At 42.0% G+C, this 21,824-nt stretch overlaps 1 protein-coding gene across 1 annotated transcript; it reads left to right on the plus strand.

Annotated features, from left to right (window-relative positions):
- The first annotated feature begins 3,835 nt into the window (after nt 1-3,835).
- Nucleotides 3,836-16,127, plus strand: ADRA1B (adrenoceptor alpha 1B). The gene is made up of 2 exons (XM_027901867.1): nt 3,836-5,274; nt 14,947-16,127. The coding sequence occupies exons 1-2, from the start codon at nt 4,302-4,304 to the stop codon at nt 15,507-15,509; spliced, it is 1,536 nt and encodes a 511-aa protein (XP_027757668.1). The 5' UTR covers nt 3,836-4,301; the 3' UTR covers nt 15,510-16,127.
- Nucleotides 16,128-21,824: the final 5,697 nt, after the last annotated feature.

Here is a 21,824-nt window from a genome sequence, read left to right on the forward strand (position 1 = left end):
TTACATAGAAACAACAAGCACTGAATCACCACAGAAAAAAAAGACTATTCAAAATTGAAAGTGTTGATAATCTTGTTTTGGCAAGTTCAAGCTAATAACCTGAGCTGTTAATATAAACACAAGATATTTTTCCTACTCTGAAAATAAACCCACAAGGCTTTAAATATCATTATTGGACAACTGAAAATTAGCATTTTAAATGCATTTTTCTCCTCTCATCATGGAATTTCCCTTTCCTGAGGTTCAGGGCTTGTTCAAAGAAAACGTGTTTCTACTTAATCATGAAGTGTAAAGAAACTATAATCCGTGTATTTCCAGTGTCTGTGGAAAGTTTCTACAGCTCTGGCTAAGCCAAAAAGGTCTTCCCTGAAGAACAAAGGTCTGCTCAACAGCAGGAATGGAAATCAAAGGAATACATTTTCTGGATCACACTGTCTGTGATTTTTAGTGTTGTCCAGTGGAGCTTTGGGAAAGAACAACTTCAGAAAGAACACTTGTACCAACAGTACAATGGTACAGCAGCAATTTCTTGCACCATCTGTAATTAATAAAACAAACAAAAAAGGGCAGCTCTGTAACTAACGCTGGAGCTCCTAAAAAAGCAGAGAAGAGTTTTATCTTTTTATCAGTATGTTTTTAACGGCCCCATCTACAGAGAAGCCTTATTATGAAGAAGATGATCTAGTGCCACAAAATCTCTCATTTCCTCTGAGCTGCAGATAAACTTACTTGTCACCGGAGTCTACATACCCACCCACAGCCATACAAAAAAGCCCTCCTCAAGCCCCTCTCCTCATTCTACTTGGTAATGCTTTAGTTATCAGATACAGTAGCAGATAAGTGAGACAAATAATTAAGAGGAATTGTATAAAACTATATGTAGATTTACTCATTTAAATCCTATATCAAGCTCACACTTCCATGCCCAATTAAGAGCAGTGTTGCAAATGTGCTCAGAAAGTTTCTCTGCTGTGTGTCAGAAATCAAATCAAAATGCCAGCACATATTTTTAACACCCCTTTGAAAATGTAGAAGAGGAGCACAGATCTTTACAAAACTGAGCCACGCAAAAGGACTACTTTTGCATTTATCTGCTTTCACAAAATACATTTTTAAAGTTCCACACATTTGAAAATTTGAACCGAGAACACATGAAGGTTTCTCCACCTTTCCTCTGTTGCATGTTCCATATTCAGTCTTTTGCTGTTCAGCAGGCTCTCTGCAGATGCACATTGAACCATCCTGCCTTTCTATACCTCATTATTGAAATATTATTGAGTAGAATCTTCAGGCTATTAAATTCACTTTCTCAATGAAAACTACGATTCATCTGAGGGAAAGCAGCTCTGCAATGAATACAACCCACACTGCTTCAAGCAGGTGTTTTCAATTGCACTGCCTTGAAATGCTGCCTTGAACTCAGCAAAAGAGGAGCCTATTTCTCACAGTACCTATTCAATCACTCATCCCAAGGCAGGTAAATACTTTCTGTTCATGGCCAGGTTTCAATACGCTTGGCTTTATTATGACACCTGCTGCTGAAGATCTCAAAGCAATTTGTGAACGTTATTCAGCTGAGTCTCATGACTATTCAACCAGTATGTCATTACACAGACTGGTAAACAGGGATGTGAAAGCACATCAGACTTCTCAGTAGGGCTGTGAGAGATGAGCAGTAGCTTTGTCTTCCTTTGACCCCTAGAATAGGATTTTTCTGTCTATGGTTTCATCCAAATGGGCACAGAAAGTAACACTAGTAAGGGATACAGACTGGTCCCAGTACTGAGCAAAGAAATATGTTTTAGTCCAACCACTAGCAGCCAGAATCCCTGTTCCCTTCCTTTCTGCTCTTTCCTGTCACTGCTGTTGGCACAGTGTCCCAGACCTTGCCAGAGAGCTGGAACCAGCTGACTCCTGGAAATGGCTGTTGAAAGGCTATTGAAAGATCTGGTTCCTTGGCCCTACAAAGCCTTCTTGTAGTGTGGCCAAAGCCAGGGAGGATTTCCAGGCCATTCTGTTACTCTTTGCAAGCTGGGCATGTCTCACATGATGCCAGCTGCAAAATAAGGCAGAGTAGTTTACACCCTCACTGACCTTGTCTTATCCAAGCTCTCCACATTTTGAAAGTGATCGTATTTTCTTACGTGCCAAAGACTGAAACATCATTCTGTCTGGACCTAACGGTCTAATCAAATGAGCTTTAATCAGTGTAGCTCAAACACCAAGAGGGGAAGATGCAGCAACCCTCTGGGATGCCACAATTCCACTGAGAGAAGTCCCAAGTCATTGCCTTGGCCAGGCACAGTTTTATCACACCCAACAGCTGGGTCAGCACCTTTACAGCAGGACAGAACCCCCAGCCTGAGGAATTCACTGCTAAAACAGATAAGGCAGAGAAACAAAGTCAGAAAACACAAACAGAACTGAGTGGTTCCATGGAGTCCAGCAGGAATGGTAAGTGTGAAGGATAAACGCTCAAAGTCACAGGCTGATAACTGCTTTTATTAGCAGTGAAAACTCTTCCTTGGAGAGAGCAGAGGCAGAAAAGCTGAGGTTAAGCTCATAAACTGGGTGTTTGTTCCTCTTCCCTTCAGTGACTCCGTGACATGTTATGGTGTCATTCTTGTAAATGTTTCCAAGTAAAGTTGCTGAACGACAGTGCTGTGCCACAGTCCCGTGTGGGGAGGGCTGCACAAACATCTCCTCGAGCAAAATCCAACCGGAGCTTGTGTTTACTTTATTTGTCCTTAAAACCAGGAGTCAGCTGCAACTTTCAGCCATAGCTGCCTTATTAAAAATGAGCATTTTACTTTAAACTCAGTACATCATGTAACAGGCAAATCAATATAGAGTAACCCAGAGCACTGCAGGCAACAGCTGCAGGACACAATCTGATGACAGAAAGTTGAGAACAGTTTTTTGGCAGTTACCTGTTCAGCAAATCCTTCATTTTTTGTTATTAATGGCTCTGAACTTTAAAGAACTTGAGATGTCCCCCACCAGGTAACACAAAATTAAGAAATCAAGAAACCGCTGCTTTCAACATTAAAGGTTATTATCTCAAAAATAAATATGTTGATTCTTTTGTTTGTTTGTTTGTTTTGTAGGCTACTGTAAGAGGATAACTCTTCCCAGAGTTACAGTGAGTTAACAACAGTCTCAGTGACCTCACAGCTCTTCCTAAAGACATAGAAAGATGGTTAAGTATAAAGAGTACCTGGAAAAGGTAATAAATACTGATCTCTGCCTTCCCTTGGGCTGTGGGTTGGGGTGCTCAGCTCTGTTCAACTCTGGGATTCATAATGCATCCATGCTTAGGAGAGTTATAGAGGGACAAAAGAGGAGATGAAGCCACATTCATCCTGTTACACAGGAGTAAAGAACAAACATAAAGGTTTTGCTAATCTGTTACTTTTTTTTTTATTATTAACACAATTTTTACATTTAGAAACAAACTTTATGCAATCATGAAGTACTGAATTTACAAACAAGCCAGAGATTTTTGGAACCAACCTATTTGTCCTTAGAAGATGATTAGTTCTCTCAAACGATGATTAGTTCTCTAAAATGACACGTGATTCACTTCAATTACAAAATAAACTCAAATACATTTCCTTAGTGGGCAAAGGGGCAGCAGATCATTTAGTACTGAAATTGCTGCTTTCACCACAGCCCGCCAAGTTTATTTTCCCTCAGACGGTGAAAGTGTTTTTTTAAAGGTTTCCACTCCAGATTTGTGTGGCAAATGCTTTAATTAAGGCTGATCCATTCCGTTTGTGTAGCTGTGGCTGGTGGGAGCTGTGTGTTGGCCTGCATTGCCCTCTAGCGCTGCCGGCCCCGCCGCAGTGATGTCACTGCACAGGCACCGAGACTTCGGATCCAGCTCAGGCAGAGCTGGAAATGCTGACAAGCCCTCCTGGAGCCTCACAGGGACACCCCTCCAACGCAGCCACACACGCTCCAGGGAAAACTCGAAACCTCTCTTGTCTTCCAGGGGCGCCGTGATCGAAAGTGCTGCTTCCCAGCTCCAGCCAAGCTTTCTGCCTGCTCATTTGTGTTTCAGCGAGTCCGTGTGAGAAATTAGGCAAGTTTGAACAGCCTGCTGTTCCTGACAGGCTTCCGAGGACTCCACGCTGGGCAAGTTTTACGTGCTCAGAGCTGACAGCTCTCAGGGGAGATGAGTTCTCCACCTCACACTGGCCAAGGCTCTGCAGCAACTTCTTGGGTCGAGAGATGACTTTGAACTGATTCAAACCATCGGCGTGTTGTGTGAGGGACCCAACCATAACTTGCTATGGAGGATGATTTTTAAGATGAATACCTACCTTGGCGATAAATCCAATACATCCATACCTGGATATTTGAAAGTGTCTGCGATAAATAATGGCAATTTTTCTGCCAACAACTCCAATGAGACAGCAGCTAACCTGGATTCACCTGCCTTGGCTACCAGCAGGGCGATAATTGTGGGGCTGATCCTCGGTGCCTTTATCCTCTTTGCTATCATAGGTAACATCTTGGTAATTCTCTCTGTTGCTTGCAATAGACATTTAAGAATCCCTACCAACTATTTCATCATTAACCTCGCAATAGCAGATTTGCTGCTGAGTTTTACAGTCCTTCCGTTCTCTGCTACACTGGAAGTCCTTGGCTACTGGGTTTTGGGGAGGATATTTTGTGATATCTGGGCAGCAGTTGATGTGCTGTGCTGCACAGCCTCCATTTTAAGTCTGTGTGCAATTTCTATTGATAGATACATCGGGGTACGTTATTCTCTGCAGTACCCAACACTGGTAACAAGAAGAAGGGCAATTTTAGCTCTCCTGGGTGTCTGGGTCCTTTCCATGGTGATTTCCATTGGGCCTCTCCTGGGCTGGAAAGAACCAGCTCCCAAGGACGACAAGGAGTGCCGCATCACCGAGGAACCCTTCTATGCTTTGTTTTCTTCCTTGGGGTCATTTTATATTCCTTTAATCGTCATCCTCGTGATGTACTGTCGGGTCTACATAGTGGCCAAAAGGACTACTAAAAACCTGGAAGCTGGGGTGATGAAGGAAATGTCCAACTCCAAAGAGCTGACTTTACGGATTCATTACAAGAATGTTCACGAGGACACCCTAAACAACACCAAATCCAAGGGTCACAATCCCAGGAACTCCTTAGCTTTCAAACTTTTAAAATTCTCTAGAGAAAAGAAGGCAGCCAAGACGTTGGGAATTGTGGTTGGCATGTTTATCCTGTGCTGGCTACCCTTCTTCATTGTTCTGCCACTAGGTAAGTTGGTAATCAGGGGGTTGTGAGGGGAGGGGGAAGAAAGTGGGTTAGTTGGGTATTACAGAAATATCACAGAGAAAAAATCAGTTGAATGAGAAGTAGATAGTGTTGTGAGAACTGCAGTGAACAAATGAAAGGAAGGGAGGGGAACTCCTGGTGTCGCCTTTTGCAGAGTCCTGCTGAAGCTTTGTGAAGTGTGCAGAAAGCTGCTCACCTGGAGTCCTCAGTGATGGGCAGATGTCAAATCAGGGTACAATACTGACAGGGTTTGTATGTTAAATCCCCCTTTTTTCATTTGATTTGAATTATGTTTCAGAAACATTATCATAGAATGCTTTGCCAAAAATCCTGCATAAGAACAGAGAGAGTTTCAGCACTGAAATATTCTTGGTTCAGTTCACTGCTCTGTGTCTGGGACTTCTGGCGTTATTAGGAGCCGTAAATGAAAATTAATGTCTTCTAATGATGAGGTGAAAAGCTCTCCTGAGCTTTGGGAAGCTGGAAAAGTTCTAGTTCTCAGTTCAAATGTTTCTGATCAAGTGCCAAAAGCAAAGACATGAAGATCCCCACAGATCCCCACAGGAAGGTTCTCCCTGGTTTCTGTAGGTCTCAGTTGAGGTCTCACTTCGGGCCATTGCCATGTGAGCTTTTGGCAGCTACTTTATGCACTTTCAGCTTTAAAATATTATTTAAGTATTTGATGTGGCCTTAGCACATGGCTCTGTGTTTCCAAATCCTTGTGACATTTGCTTGCACTGTTTTTAATGCTAGCACTGCCCCTGAAGTGAAGAATCTCAAGACATTGAATTACTAAGCTCTCAGAAATATCTGTCCAAAATTCATTTCTCTGAGACAGAGACAGTTGACAGCCTAAATATGGAAAGAGTTGGGAAAAGGGAGAAAAAGCCTTTATTAATGTTCTATATTTGTATTCACTTAGTTACCCTACCAAAACATTTCTGATTGAGTGGTAAGCGAATATTTTTAGCAACTCTTTTAGAAAACTAAATTGAGTTCAGCAACCTGTTCCTGGTGAAGTGTTACAAAATTATAATTTCAGTGGATGTGTAATGTCATTTAGACTAGAATCTTTACTGCAGGACAACTAATTCAGCTACTGCAGGGTACCTTTGTAATCTCTAGCTTATTGTATTATAGACTTTAAAACTTTTACAATTCAAGATCTGCATAAAGGTAACATTAAGGATGTGAAAAATTCTGAACAGAAGGAAAACTATGAGCAAAGTTTGGCTACTGATGTTTGAGTCCTTGTGCTGGCTCTTAAAGGAAATTTATAACACAGAGCAAGTTTCCAACTACTGCAAAAATACTTACCTGTGGATAGAAACATATTTCCACCATATGGTACCAGTGGTAGTACTGGATATGCAGCTAGTAGGTCTTGACCCCCTGATAAAGTAGATTTTCTCCTTGATTTTTAATTATTGAAGGAAAAAAAACAAATGTGAATTCAGTAGAGCATGCCTGTAGCTATCAGGAGCCAGTACAGCTCCCGACACTCCTCACCTATCACAGATGAAGAGCAGTCCACCAGAAACGTTATGGTCACAGGGCAGAAGCAATGTGAGACACAAACAAGTTTCTTGAAAGAGAGTCAATTTTCCCTCTGAGAAGAGTCCAAAACTCCTGGGCTTCCCTGGCAGGTTTAGTGAGTCATTGTTTAAGACACCCGAGGGGAGAATTTATTGCTTGACAGAATACAGTTTAATCTCCCTCACACATTGTGTGCAGTGGGGTGCCAGGCTGGGAGGGCTGGGTGGGCTGGGGGTTAAAGCCACTGCTGGGGGCTCTGACTCAACACACACCGAGTGCTGTAACCCCAACACCCCCAGGTCAGTGCTGGGAGCACTTGGCACCCACATTGCTGAGGGGTGTGTGTCAGTTAGAAGAGTGAAAAAAATCAACATCTTGGCCTTGCAATCCAGACTGCTGGCTTTCCCAGCCCCTGTCTAGAAATCCTCTGTCTAAAAAAAAAGGGGGGAAAGGCACCCATAGTACCCAATGCAGCATAAAAATGCATTGAAATAGGAGGTACTTTGCCTTTGTTCTGCGGACTAGAAATAGGGAGGGTGTTGTTCCATGTCACTGATCTCTTTTTTTTTATTATTTATTAACTGACACACTCCAGCATCCAATATTTTTTATCTCTGTGTATCAGTGCAGAGTTAATTAATTATGTTAGACGTGACTAAAGCATTGCTCACTAAAACAGGTGAGGAAAAGCCCTTTTCCTAACTTGCATAATGCAGCTGTCCTTATCTGCAGGAGAGGGTAAAACAGTGCAGAAAGAATCCTTAAAGAGCTAAAGTGTGCTGCACTCTGCTTACCAGAAACATTTTGCTTTGTGTCTTGGAGACACACAGTTAAATGAAATGCTATTAAATACTCTTTCAGAAAGCACCCAAGGGTATAAAATCAATTTCTGTGATAGAAAACTGTAGAAATCAAAAGGTACTGATGGTGTCCCAATGTGTCACAGAGCAGCTCTGGATTTCTGGGGATCCAACCACAGAACATTTGACAAGCTGCTAACTGTTATTTCTGCAGCCCCCCAGACCCTTGTATTATCAAATCTGTTTGTATGCAGTGGAGTTTCCTTCATGTTAAGAATGTTCTCAGCTCTTCTACTACTTTGCAGATAAAATTATTATACTTTGCAGAATAAAATTATTATTCTTCCACTCTGGCATTTCAATTTATGCTACAGCTGCCCATTTTGATATTCCAGACAAAGGATTATTGCATCAGGTGGCAGATATGCACTGGGAACAGATGTGGTGCTGAAAGCAGCCGCATTGCTTAAATAAATATTCTGTGACAAATGAAAAGAAATAATATTAATGCTTACAGAGTGTTTTTCAAGCAAAAATCCAAAGGTTTTGCAAGGAGAGATCTGGCAGAGCTCTGTACACACTGCAGGGAGGAATTACAGCACTTGACACCATGATGGACTGAGCACCATTAAACCACCAGCACGAAGAATTACCCCCAGTCTGGGTTTGTAGCACTGAACAATTCTGTCTTCAGTGTTAAGCACCTGATGATGCAGCAAAACTGGTATCAAAGAGAGTCACGTAATAAATTTGTTTTTATTCCTGTAGCTACTGGATATTCTTTCCAGATAGCAGTGGAGCTACAGAACATCCTTGTTGCACACATTTATAAACACTCCGTGGCTTTGTAAACAGTTATCCTGCCACTCAAAATTATTTGTGACACAAAATAAAAAAAAAAAAAACTAAAGACATATGTGTCTTAGAGAGAACTTCTTGTGCCATAAATTCAGTGACTCAGCTTTGGAAAGTAAATATCTTGTTTTTTTAAAATAAATGTTTCTTTTCATGCCCCTTATACAAACCCTTCATTCGGCATCAGGACTACAATAAACACGCATTGCTGAAAAATGCTGAGTAAAATAGATTCTTTTAATGACTAAAGCCCTGCAGAAATGAGCTAACACTCATTAAAACACTGTCCTTTAAACAATGGAGTATCCAATTTTATGGCAATACCTTTATTAAAATAATTAATCCAAAATGAAGGATCATATGTTTCCCTCTGGCTATTAAGTAAAGGTTTAGTCTCATTCCTGTTGAGATGTGGGCTTGTCAATCTTCTCTCAGACACATCCTCCACACACAAAGGGAAAACTTCCCATCCCCACCACTTTGACCAGAGCACATTAACTTCCCCAGGTACTGCTTAACTCCAGTGGAAATCAGCAGAGCAGTATTGACTTCCCATTTTAGAGCTTAAGTCCTCCTGCTCCTGCAAAATCTGAAGTCAGAAACAAAAATCTTGTAACTTAACTGGCAGCAGGATAAGGTCCCAAGAGCCCCAGGATGAAGACACAATTGGATTGACCATCTTTATGTATTAAGCTTTTGAAACCTTTTTATAAAATAGTAAAAAAGAACATAAAAACATCTACGTGCTACAGGTCAGCCCCCACAAAATTGTTCTTGAAATGTTATTGAAGTACAAAACGTAGATTTATGTTACACGAGGCCAACCTCTGCATCTCTGTCTCAAGAATGCCAAATTAGATCCCTTATTTTCCATTGGAAACACTTGCAGGCATTAGCTCTGTCAATGCTACTGGGTTCTGCTTTCTGCATGTTAATAGTTACACAGAATTCATATAAATCACTGGATATGAGGCAATCTGCCCCTCTGCCCACTGGCAGGTGAATCTTTGTGCAAAGTTCAATGGCACAGGTGACAGCAGGGAAGGTACAATTAAACATCATAAGGGCATTTACTGACCGGTACAGTGTGTTTTGTCACATGGGGAGGACCAGGTTACTTTAAAATGATTCTTTTCCTCCTGAAAAAAACTCCCTTAAGCCCTGGTTTAATCCTTTTACTTTACAAAAGAGTGTCAGTTACCAGTCATTTACAGACTTCTGTTTTTTAAAATAAAGTTGTTACCAAAGCAGGTGAAACCACACAAATTCCTGGGCCCTTCCTCTGTAGAGTTTTGATTTGCATGTCAGGGGAACACAGAGAAATCTCAAAGTGTGCTGTCTTGCAAAAAATAAACACACAAAGCAATACACACACAAAAATACAATGAAAACAACTCAGGTTGACTATTCAGCCTCAGGGATGGCAGTAACTCCTGTCTCAGGTGGTCAGAGAGCTCCAAGGGAAAAACAATTCAGGACTGGGAATCTCAAAACTATTGAAATCAGAGACAGAAGAGAAGGGATAATTTCAGGGGAAACATTCCTTTCAGCAAGGCAGCTGGACACGAGGTCGTTACACCAGAGGCGTTTGCAAACTCTTGTGCCATGGCTCGAGCTGGGTGGTCATGAGGAAAGCACTGAGTGAAGTTACACAGGTCCTGAAGCATCGAGGCCACAGCTCAGGCTCTCAGGGGCTTTAGGGTACCTGCCTGTGAAATACTGACATCATGAGCAAAAAGTGAGGAGTTTTTTCACATCTTTACTAAAGTGCTTCTCCACAGATCACTGCAAGATTTTGAGATATTTTGACAGGGTGATCCCTAGAAACTAGAAAGCAATAACCGTCTGCGTCTGAGTGACAAAAGAGAAAAACTGCTCTGGAAGTTCATACAGTACCTTTGCAGCTGTGTTATTCAATTCCATGCTGGAACCTGTTATCTACTAACAATGGCCAAGGGAGATGTCTCAGTTATAAGTCAGAAGAGGAGACAACAACACCAAAACATGTTCAGTAATTACAGATATGTAAGTGTAATAAATGAAATGTCAGCAGACTTAGATTAGCTTTTCTAGACTCCCTCAATCAGCTAATCTTTTGCAAAACAAGAATAAGCCTGGCCCATGTTCTGTCTAGTTAGGAAGTCTGTAATTCTTCTGGACAGAATAATAAAAATAGTGCTATGTTTCTGTCCATGACTACTGTCAGTTTTAGGCACCAAACAAGATTTTTATCAATACTGATCTTGATTTTACACTAATGGTGTAAGGGCAACACAATTTAAGCACAAGTGAGCTCTCTCAATGGTTTAAATCAGCACAGCTATTCTGGACTGAGGGGTGGTGCCCATGTTAGTTCTGGGGTTAAATACATGGGCACTGTCCCTGTAGAAATGCAAATATTGCTGCTTTGCCTTACAATTGCTTGTAATATAAGAAGGTGTAGCAAGTCTGGGTTTTAGTAAAAGGATTTAATCCCTCCCTGTAGTCCTTGAAAGGAGGTAAAGTCCTAGGGGTTTTTTTGCCATTCTAGATCAGTTTCTAATTTTTGGAGCTTTTAAAAAGCTCTCAAATGTGAACCATTGTGAATGAAATTCATGCTGGTCTCATACAAGTGATTTGTTCATCTGCAATATGAGGACACTGCTGTAGGTAGCCAGTTCTAGGACAGAAATTCCTCACAAGCAGGACACTTTGGAGCACTGACCAACCTCAGCTAATGAAAGGTGTCCCTGCTCGCAGAAGTTATTCCTCATTTGATATTTCTCCTTCCTCAAAAGCAAAGTGCTAAACACACACACACACAAGATACCCACAAACACAGGAGCAGTGTGTTGGTGACTGCTGGATTCCTGGGATTGTCTCCAACCTGGAAGCCCAGGCACTGCTGGGATGTGCAGCCCAAGGCATCCCACAGGGACACCAACATGCCAAATAACCACAACCAACCACTACCCGTTGTTATTTATTTGTAGTAGTTATAATTTAACCATCTTTCCTTTCATCTTCTTTATTGAATTTTATCCTGTTGATTTTGGATGGTTTCCTATTTCTCAAGATCTATTTTCTCTGTTTTCTAATTGTTTTCAGTGTTATCCTAATCCTCTTCTCCAGAAGGCCTGCACTCCCTCACGGCTTGATCAGCTCGTAATTTTATAACCATACTCTTTATTTCACCCTCTACTGTTTGTAAACTGTGGGGGTTTTTTCCTATATTAAATAAGTCCAGGGGAATGTAAACAAACACTGAATGCTGGAAGGGAAGGAATCAGGAGCTCTAGAAATCCAATTAGCTTTAAAACCTTGGCACGCTGACTTGGCGAAGCATGTGGTGAAAGGGACCGCAAAAGCTTAAATAAAGGACGACCACATCCTCTCCCTGAACTCATAATAACTCTGGGCAGAGGCAGATTATTACTTCTAGAGGGAGAATTTCACTGGCTGTGCACACAGTGGCTGTAACTCAGCCCTGAGCAGCTTCCAGCAGTCCCGGCTGCTGCAGGAATCGCAGCAGGAACACGGGGGAGAAGAGGAGGTTCCCAGGCAGCCCCTCAGCAGCCACCACAGCCAAGCACTGGGAATGGCTCTTGCTGGTCACAGCACAAACCTCATCAAGTCACATTCCATAGGAAGGCCGAGTTCCATCATAAAACACGTTTCTTGCAAAGCAATACTCGTTTTTGCACAAGCTGTGTTCTGGAGGACAGATTGAGGGTTTGATATTGGTGAAGCTTCCTGTTTTTCATGTTTCAGAACTCATCTGTTATCACTTGGTATTTTGCAATGCTTGTCCTCATTACAGCAATTTTTAATACATCGGAATTTTTTCTTGTGGAGAACATTGAAAAGCTCGGATTTAACTCTGGTCAGAATGGCTCCAATCTGCCCCAGAATGAAATCTCCTCTGAAATAAGAGGATGTGTTTGCCTTCCAAGGTTACCTTAACTATTTGAATTTGATCAGACTCTGTAACTGAACTTCCAAATGCTCATTACCAATTCCAAACTATTTCTATTTTGTGGTGTTCAAACAAGAAGGTGGTTTTCTCTCCAGAATACTCCCACTCAGTGTCTCAAGTACGGAAACATCTCATTTTCTACTTCTTACCAGTAGAGACAAGAAGTTTCAAAATTTGTGGCTTTTCTTTCGTCTTCAAACAACAAAGCCCTGCAGTGGAGCTCTCTTGTCACTGTCACTGGAATATCCACTGACACACAGCAAAGCACTCAAACAGCTCCAGACCACTGTATTGCAATAAAACCACATGTTGTGTTTGTTCCAGAAAACAGAACACACATTACCCCTAGGTTGGCTCTCATCTAAGAAAAAACAGATTTAGAAGATGCTGAAATGTGATCCTTCTGTAACATGCAGAAAGCATCTGACAGCCCCAAACTCATCCATTGCGACTTTTTCCCCTTAAATCCAGGGAATTCACAGTACTCCTGACCAACTATTATCTAACCTAAGTGTAAAATACGTGATTCTGAAGAAAACTGATGATTCTATGAGTAATTATAGGTCTCTTCCCAGTTCCACTGAAGTCCTTATGAGCCTTTCAAGGACTTCCACTGACTCCTGTTGACTCTGAATTTTAATATCTCAGTAATGCTCTGGGCAGATATTCTGCAGAATATGTGAAGACAATTAATATGCCAAATTGTTTCCCACAATGTTCCCTAATTTCATTAGGATGCTTCACTTGCTTTCTCTGTAATAAAATATTCATTATAAAAAACCAGTCAGACCCTAAATGAAATTAGCTTCTACTAAATAAAATACTTCTTAATTTCTCTTTATGATATTTGCTATTGCTCAGTGTATTTCCAAACTGAACAGCTCTATCAAGTCTGGTGGGTGTGGTCAAAAAACTGATCAATCAAAACTCATCAAGTCGATTGATTTTCTGATATATTTCCTTTTCTCCATTTACTCTCCAAGAGTAAGAGTCAGTAAAGTGCAGGAGTCATGAAGAATTACTCTAAATCTTGTGTTTTAAACCCTCCATTTTAACCCTAAGGGCCAGCATGTTCCTTAGCTCCAAGGAAATGGGCAGAACTAGTTCTAGCTGGCAGCATTCCCAAACATTGCCAGGAAAAAATCTATGACTCTGGATTCACGGCACCTTTCCTGACTCTTGCTGATGAGGAAGAGTCTCTCCAGAGAGCTGATGCCAGCTCAGCATCTTATTTTCTCTCCTGAGCCACCTCAGGGAGCACCCTGGGGAGGGCAGTGGGTGTATGAGGAATGGCACACACTCCCCTCTGGATTCCTGTGGAACAGGGAGGCTCCAAGCCCAGCGTTGCCATCCAGACACGCTGTGCCGTGGCACGGAAGAGCTGTTTACCCAAGAGGATAGGAAGTGCTTTTGCATAGTTTTGAGGCCCAAGCCGTGACCTCCACATTGCTGTGAGATGGGAAATATGCCCAGAATCACATCCCTCCCCACTCAGGCATCTGACAGCCACAACTGACTCAGCTGCTTTCACAGCCCAGCGAATCTGAAACTACTCCAGTGGAAAAGGTCAGGATGTGACATCCAGACTGGGGTGTTGACTTCCATTTGAAAAAAATCTTCAGATCATACTCCAGTTCTTGACATAAGAATTGTCCCCTGAATCCCCATTCCTTGATTACTTGAGCCAGACACAAAGGTGTTTACCCAGCTGGATAACTCTTGAATGCCTGTTTTGCTTTAAAAATGTCACACATTCTTTTCTACAACCCCATTTGCTAAATTTAGCTGATCAATTGCCTGCTTTTAACACTAAAAGTACAGGAAATGGATTTCCCAGTGGGAGTTTTTCATTTGGGCAGCCTCATTAGGGAAATTATTTGGTTGTGAACAGAAGAGGAAGCACTCATAGACCAAGCTCTTATTTTGGGTTACACCACTTTTATGAATGCCTGAAATATGGGAAGTTCCACAAGTAACTTCAGGTTTCAAGAGGTTTGTACTACGATAATAATCTGGATAAATGGAGGGATGTTTGGGAGCTGCCAGAGAATATATTAGAAGTTACAAGGTATGTCTGGACACACACTCCTCCTAAAAAAGCCTGGGAAACATTTAGATCTTTTCCTTCAAAAATGACCTTTGAAAGCCCTTTGCAGAAATATTCCATGTGTGCCTTGTACAACAGCTTGGACAGCGGAGGTTTGATCTGTCACTGGGATCAGGACATGTTAGTGCAGCAGGTGTGTACCCATAAACTGTGTTTTAGTTTTTTAATGCTACATTAATTATGTGTTCCTTTGACTTTCAGATGATGAAGAGCATTTCATTATTAGCTTTAAAAGTAACGGAGGTAACATTTTAGTAGCAAAAGACCAAAAATGAAAGGAATGTGCATAAAAGATTTTTAATACACGGGTTCTAACAGTGACCTGATGTAACATTTGCCCTTCCTAGAAGCAGACAAACCAGTTATCTCAGATATTGTCTCTGCTTGTTTCCTGTGGACAGGATCTCTATTTTCAGCTCTGAAGCCACCTGAGACGATCTTCAAGGTGATTTTTTGGCTTGGCTACTTCAACAGCTGCTTGAATCCCATCATCTACCCTTGCTCAAGCAAAGAGTTCAAGAGGGCTTTTATACAGATCCTCAAATGCCAGTGCCACCGTCGAAAGCAGCTGGGGTGGTGGCCCTACAGCTACAGAAACTGGAATCGGTGCTCCTTTGAACACCACAGGAAAGACTCTCTGGAGGACAGCGGGAGTTTCCTGAGCGGCAGCCAGAGGACATTATCCTCAGCATCTCCCAGCCCCGGGTACGTGAGCAAAATCACTCACCCCCACCTGGAGATGTGCACGTTCCAGGAATGGAAAAACTCCAGCTCCCTGCTGAGCCCTCTGCAGGATGGCAGCGGGCAGAAGGAGCCGTGCCAGTTCTTCACCTTCAGCCTCTTCTCGGAGCGCAACGGACACGTCCCTGCCGGCAGCCAAGGCTCCAGCAACAGGGACTGCGAGGCCACCTGTGACACACTGAGCTGCAAAGCTGCCTGTGGAGCGAACACCGCACTGGAATGAACGGATCCCAACCAGTCTGTTCCCTCTGGACACCGACCTGTCTGACGTCAGGCCCAGGCAAAGAAATGGACCTGTGCATGGTTTCTCAGGATAGCACAGGAGGAATCCAGGGAGGAACAGGCAGATTTATGTCACAGGAGTGGCCAAGTGCAGGGACTAACCACATTCCCACTCAGTTTCCAGAGAAACTACTGAAGCATGAACAGAATGCAGGGAGAGTGCTGCACAAACCCAGGGAAGTGCACATCCAATTACTGAGCGGCCAAACACATCTGTATATAGAAAGAATGTATAAACAGGGGGTGGGCAGGGGCCATGTGTGAGTGGGTGGGTGTCCAGCTGTGCCAGCCGTGTGGATGGATGTCTGGAAGTGGCAGTGAGCAATGCAGTGCCGGTTGTTCCTCTGCAGGTTGCCCCTGACTTTGCCTGTAATTCCGTATCGTTGCTGTACGTCACTGTACATTCGCACTTTAGAAACTGAAAACAATGTCAACAATTAAAGTAATTTCTCAACCATTTAAACGCTTGCACCTATTACTGTAGGACTGGAATTCAGCCAAGTTCCCTTATCACTGTTTTCACTTCAAAATAAAACACTCCTAGCCATTAAGTTTGCCATTGCGACTCCTAGGATGCAGTGGCTTCCCTGATCACCAGCATTTATAACTCCTCTATCCTTTATCAAGCTCTTCTTTGTAAGTCTGAAAATACCAGCAGCGGTGAGGGCTCATAATCTACGTTTCAGCACACCAGTAAGTGTCCTCTAAACATACAGGCTACCAGGGGATCTGATTTCTAAAAGCAACACTCATAAATCACTCCAAACACCTCATAAACAGTGTCGTGGGCACAGCACAAAACAAGCCCCAGGACAAATGTGCTGAGCCCTTGGTTCTCTGAGCAGGCTTTGAAAACACCACTGGACATTTAGAGGCTTTACTTTGCCTCTCAGATAAGAAGAGTCAAAACAATGGAGTAGTGAAAGTATCACTTCATTAATATTTTCCAGCTCAGTAATACAGTTCTTTAAGAGAATTCCTGATTATATGTTCTAGGACTTTTTAGGTCATGTTTGGAAGCTATTTTCACCCTTGCAGTTAAGTGTGAATCACAGAACTGACTGATTTTTTCACATGAAGTGGTACAAACCGTGACAATTAGTATTTACTCCTTTCTCCAACCGAGCCTTTCCTTACTAGGAATTGTAGGGACTTTTTTTAAAGTTGAAACATGGAACAAACCACAAAGTAATGTACTAAAAGCTCTTGGGGACAATTTAACAATGCTACATCCCAAGGGAGAGCCATTTCCTTAGCTAAATTTTGAGTCACACAACTTGTATAATGTAAAGTAAATTCAATATCCATGTCTGAGAAAGAAGTGATACTGCAAGGTTTGAGAAGAAACAGCATTCTATTACTTTAAATCCTTTAACTACATAGCTCTGAGAGACTGATAATTATTTTAATTAGTTTCTAGTCCTAACAAAAGCTGTGTGATCTCTGATCATCATTTAAGCTCCTTAAACAATGCTATAATTCTCTAACTATGGATGAAATCTGAGAGGCTTTTGTCCCATACTGAAGTACTATAAGTACTTATCATCTTTGTGCATTTTTACATGTAATGTTACAAAAACCACATGGAAAGTTCCCTTACTGCTTCTTTCAAATCCACAAAAAGAGAATTTCAGCCATTTTAGAACTGGAAAAACCAGCCTTCTGTAAACATTATAACTGATCAGGAGAAGAATGCATTAACAACACGTTCAGGGCCTCAAAACACACAAATCGTGTACCCAAATCCTCAGAGAGCAAATCATCCCAAAACACATGTCCTGCACTACCTGATTTATACTTCAAATAGAATTTTAGTAAACTGTGTCTCATTCTTAAAATTAAATTTTAATACTGGAGAGTCTACAGCTTGTAGGTGTAGCAAATTCAAGGTGGGAAGATTTCTAATATTTCTAAAAAATACATTTCTCCAAGCTCTTTGTAGCCATGAGTGATATTATATGACTGCTCTCTTCTTCCAAGCTCTTTACTTTTTGTCTCATGAGTTCCCCTTTTGGTACAGCAACACTGTACCAGTGGGGTCCCATCCATACAAATATGTAAATTATGGAAGACTTCAAAATTCCATTCATATTTGCTCATAAGTTGCCAACAATACCTATTTCACCTCCAGTCACAGCTTCACTGGAGGTACAGGCAATAAAACTGATTGTATAAAATGGGGAAAAAAACCCACACGGATCCGAAGGAGGGACTATGAAGATTACAGACGAGAAGGTCTGATATGCCACCTTAAAATATGAAACTTTTGCAGGACCACCTGACCTCTCCAGAACAAATCTATTCTAAATATCTTTATTTTTACCACTGGAATATTTTACGACCTCCACTAGGCAAAGCCAGCCCAAATGAGGCCATGCAAATCACCCTCTTCCTTTTGTTAGTCCTTCATTTGTTGCAATGTTTTCCTTTAAAGGAAAAACTATTTGGATCGGGGCATGATCATAAACCCTTGTGGGACAAGCCCATATTAGCCCATATTTTAGTACAGCCAAAATTATTTTGCCAAGCAGAACATCCAGGACCCAGTGCAGTGGCACATGAGGATGGTCTGTCCAATGCAATGACACTCCATCATGGGTACTTTTTACGCTTATTACCAGGCCTTCTGACGAGCCCCAGATGGATTTGCCTCCAAAGAGGAGTTGCTGCCGTTTAACACAGGAGGTGTTCATAAAACGCCGTGAATTTCTCCACGTTAAGCTACTGTGTGGAGCTTAATCCCTACCCAGGGGCTTGTCCAAAGCCATTCAGTGGAGAGGCACAGCTGTAATGGCTCAGGGAGCTTTGGTACAGCCCAGCTGCACACAAATTAAACCCATTAGGCTTCAGTGCACTCAGCGATCACAAAAGTGCTGCTTATTTTTGAAAAGTGTTACGGTAAAATCAATCCAGCTGAACGAGCCCGAAACTGTAAAGCATTCTACATTCTTTACTCTCTGGAAATGCAGTTTTCTATTATCTTTCCAAATGTGACAGGGAGAGAAGAGGGGGCATTAATATTATAAAGTACATCTCTAGTTTGAAAAAATGTCAAAACAGCGACTTCTTATTCAACAGATGAGCTCTGAGCTCTCAGTTTCTGCACTTGAATTTCCCCTCACACAAATGAGCATAAAATTGCATGGCACAGGAGATAATCAGCCACAGAAATATTGGTACACTGGCATCTACTTCTTCCTTATCCCACAAATTAACCAGCTCATTCCCACGAGAATACACTGGATTCTGCTTTGATACACCCAACAGCAGATTTGCTCACCTCCTTCCCAACCCCCCCTGCAGTGCCCTGGCTCACACTCTCCATAGGGCAGAACACGGTCCTGTGGGGATGGTGCATCCCACAAACCAGTTTCACCACAAAGTTCTCAAAAGGAAACACTTCAGAATAAAGACACACACCATGCTACTTTATGTCATTTTAAAGGAACACAAAAACGTTTCCAGCCGCTACAATTTTTGGGGGGACTGGGAGTGGTCCCAGTTAGTCGTGCAAAAGGTAAGTTGTGATTCCCAAGAGCAGTGAAAACACCTAAAGTGGTGACATAGAGGTCAGAACACCAACCTGGGAAAATCCTGCCTCTGCCTTAATGGTTTTGGGTTTCATCTCCCTAAACAGAGGGGAGGGAACCAAATTAGAGCCTTTTCTCAGGAGACCTTTCTAAGGCTGTCCCTTGATCAATCCCAAAGCCTGCTGGCTACTCACTTGCACATGCTGACTGATGAGTCAACACACACAGCCCAGGGCCAGCCAAGCCACGTGGGCCCGTTTGCCCACTAAGATTTGGCAAAGTGGAACAGGACACATGGGAGGATAACGTGGGAGACAAATGAGAGTGCTGAAAATACCAAGAGGAAGGGAGAAGTGCTGAAAGATAAAGGTTGTAAATCCATAAATCAGCATTTATTCATCTTAATGCCAGGACAACTTGTTGTACTGTGTTTATCTGGTTGGTCTGTCACTAAAATGAGGAGAAAAACAAAGTGTCCCTGCAGGAAAAAGCAGGGTTATTATGTCAATTAATGTCACCACAACATGGACAGATGCCCCTGCACCCCTCTGTTCTCATGCCTGGGTTGTAAATGCAGAAGGTTTCCATTTCTACTCAGTTATAATCCGTGGCTTCGTTTTCTCCTAGAATAGCCAAAATTTCCTTAAAGTTGCATTTTTTTGTTTATTCCTCCAAGGAGATTACAAACTCATCTCAGGCACTTCACTATAGAAGAAGCAGCGAGGTGCAGATGAAAGCCATGGGTAGGGCATGAAATCCCACCAGATGAATCAGTGACAACACCATGGCAAATCCTGCTTTAGAAACTCTAACGATGGGATTGGCGCAGTTTCGAGCTCAAGAGGCAAATTCATTTACACCTGCTGAATAATGACCATCTTCCCTCTGCAAAACATGTAAAGAGTGATAAAGGCAAAGAATTGCCTTTGTGAATAGGCTGGACTCTTATTTTATACCCTGTGAGCTTGAGACAAACTGATGAAAATAATGTAAAACTTGAAAAAAATAGTGGGATATGGTTGTTCAGACAAGTGGAAGGTGACAGGGAAAGGAAGTCTGGAGTTGTTACTGGAAATTTTTTATGTCAAAACATTTTAGCTTGACCAGTGAAGAATATGCTCCCTATCTAGTAATTCCCACAATCTTTATAGGACTCAAGCCGAGACTTATAAAGAGAAAGGACGTTCAAAATTAATAAGAATCGCTCACAACTTCTTTAATAAGTCAGCCCAAAAAGCAGACGTAGTAAAACTTTAATTTATAGCTGTGATTAAAAAGCCTTTAATTGCCTATTTCACAATTTCCTTTCAAATGTTCTTTGGGAAGCACAATAATCTGATTCCACTGAGACTTGTGTGCACATGTTTAATTCTAGTGAAGAACCTGAACTTTCTATGACCTCTGGAAAATGGTAATTATTTTTTCTGTGCTTGATTTGTTGAGCTTTGGTTTCTGCACTGTGAAGATCAAAAAAGCTGTCCCAAGAAGTAAATTTAACATATGGTCTGGAGCCTGATGTGATTGTGCAACAGTTCCTCCCTCTCCTGGTCAGCTCAGAGTCCAGTCCCACAGCACTGTAACACAGCAGAGATTCAGCCCTGAATTCACTAAACTGGATCCAGTTTACAGGGAAATTGGAAAATCCAACATCGCCATCTATTGGATTGCTATTGCACGGGAGAGTCACAAATACTCTAATCCAGCGAAGGGTTCCCTGGATTTTACACACCACAAATCCAATCTCTTAAACAGCAAGACTTTTCCCTAAGGCAGCAAGAGAACTTGGATCTCCTTGGATTTCTATTGTCTCGTCCAGAAGTGACGCATCCCCAAAGCTCGATTTGTTTTGTTAAAACATTAGGTTTTTACAGTAAAGCCAACTGGCAAGTTTACAAAAAAGCAGGTTAAGCAGCTGTACTCTGCTGCTGCCTTTAAAACTCCCCTCCTTAAACTTGCAAATGCTAAAGTGGCAATTTGGTTTCCACTGAAATTAATTTGTCTTGAAGTTTTGTTCTGCTTTGTTTTTAAACAAGAAGAGGCAAAATGCTGTTCAGGCAACTCAGTCTTCATTTCCAAAATAACTCACCTCTTCTGCAAAACACATTAGTTTAATAATAACAATAATAATAATAACAATAATAATAATAGCTATTTTTCAGAACGCCGAGTTTTAGCAACACAAATTGTTACAAATTACAAATTGAAACAAAGAAATTACCGTTCACTGGTTCGAAGTACACAATTCGCTTCATTTAATTCATCATTTCATAATTCATCTAATTCGTTTAATTGTTCCATTCTTTATTAGTTAACCTAGTCCCCATTCTTTGGTCCTCTTATCGTTCATCCTTAGGCAGAGAGTGTCCAGCTTTCAGGCTGTCAATCCCCTCTGCACCTTCTGGCTATGCCTTTGAAGGACCGTGCATTTAAGATCCCAGCTGTCCAACATTCCACCCCATCAAGCTGCGTTTACCGAAGCTCACCAGAGCCAGTCCAGAGAAACTCAAAGCTTCGGTGGCTTAAAGATCAAACCGAGAAAGAGAAACCCAGCCACCTGTTGCTATTAATTAAAAACAAAAGCAAGTTATGTCACTCCCACCACCCTTCCCTGCGCTCCCCTCACGCCCCCTCAGCCCCTTCCCGCCCTCCGCCCCACCTGACTACAATTCCCAGCAGCCCCCGCGCGCCGCCTCCTCGCCCATTGGTTGTCCCGACCGGAAGCGGGG

The sequence above is a fragment of the Empidonax traillii genome, unplaced genomic scaffold (assembly GCF_003031625.1).
Source record: "Empidonax traillii isolate 1590-97213 ecotype Southwest subspecies unplaced genomic scaffold, ASM303162v1 scaffold22:size5013007, whole genome shotgun sequence".
Classification (NCBI taxonomy): Eukaryota; Metazoa; Chordata; class Aves; order Passeriformes; family Tyrannidae; genus Empidonax; species Empidonax traillii.

Bases quoted from the DNA above. Each gene is read 5' to 3' on its own strand.
- ADRA1B (XM_027901867.1), top strand. From the start codon at position 4,302: ATGATTTTTAAGATGAATACCTACCTTGGCGATAAATCCAATACATCC. The intron at 5,275-14,946 runs GTAAGTTGGTAA...TCCTGTGGACAG, and splicing joins CTTCATTGTTCTGCCACTAG to GATCTCTATTTTCAGCTCTG.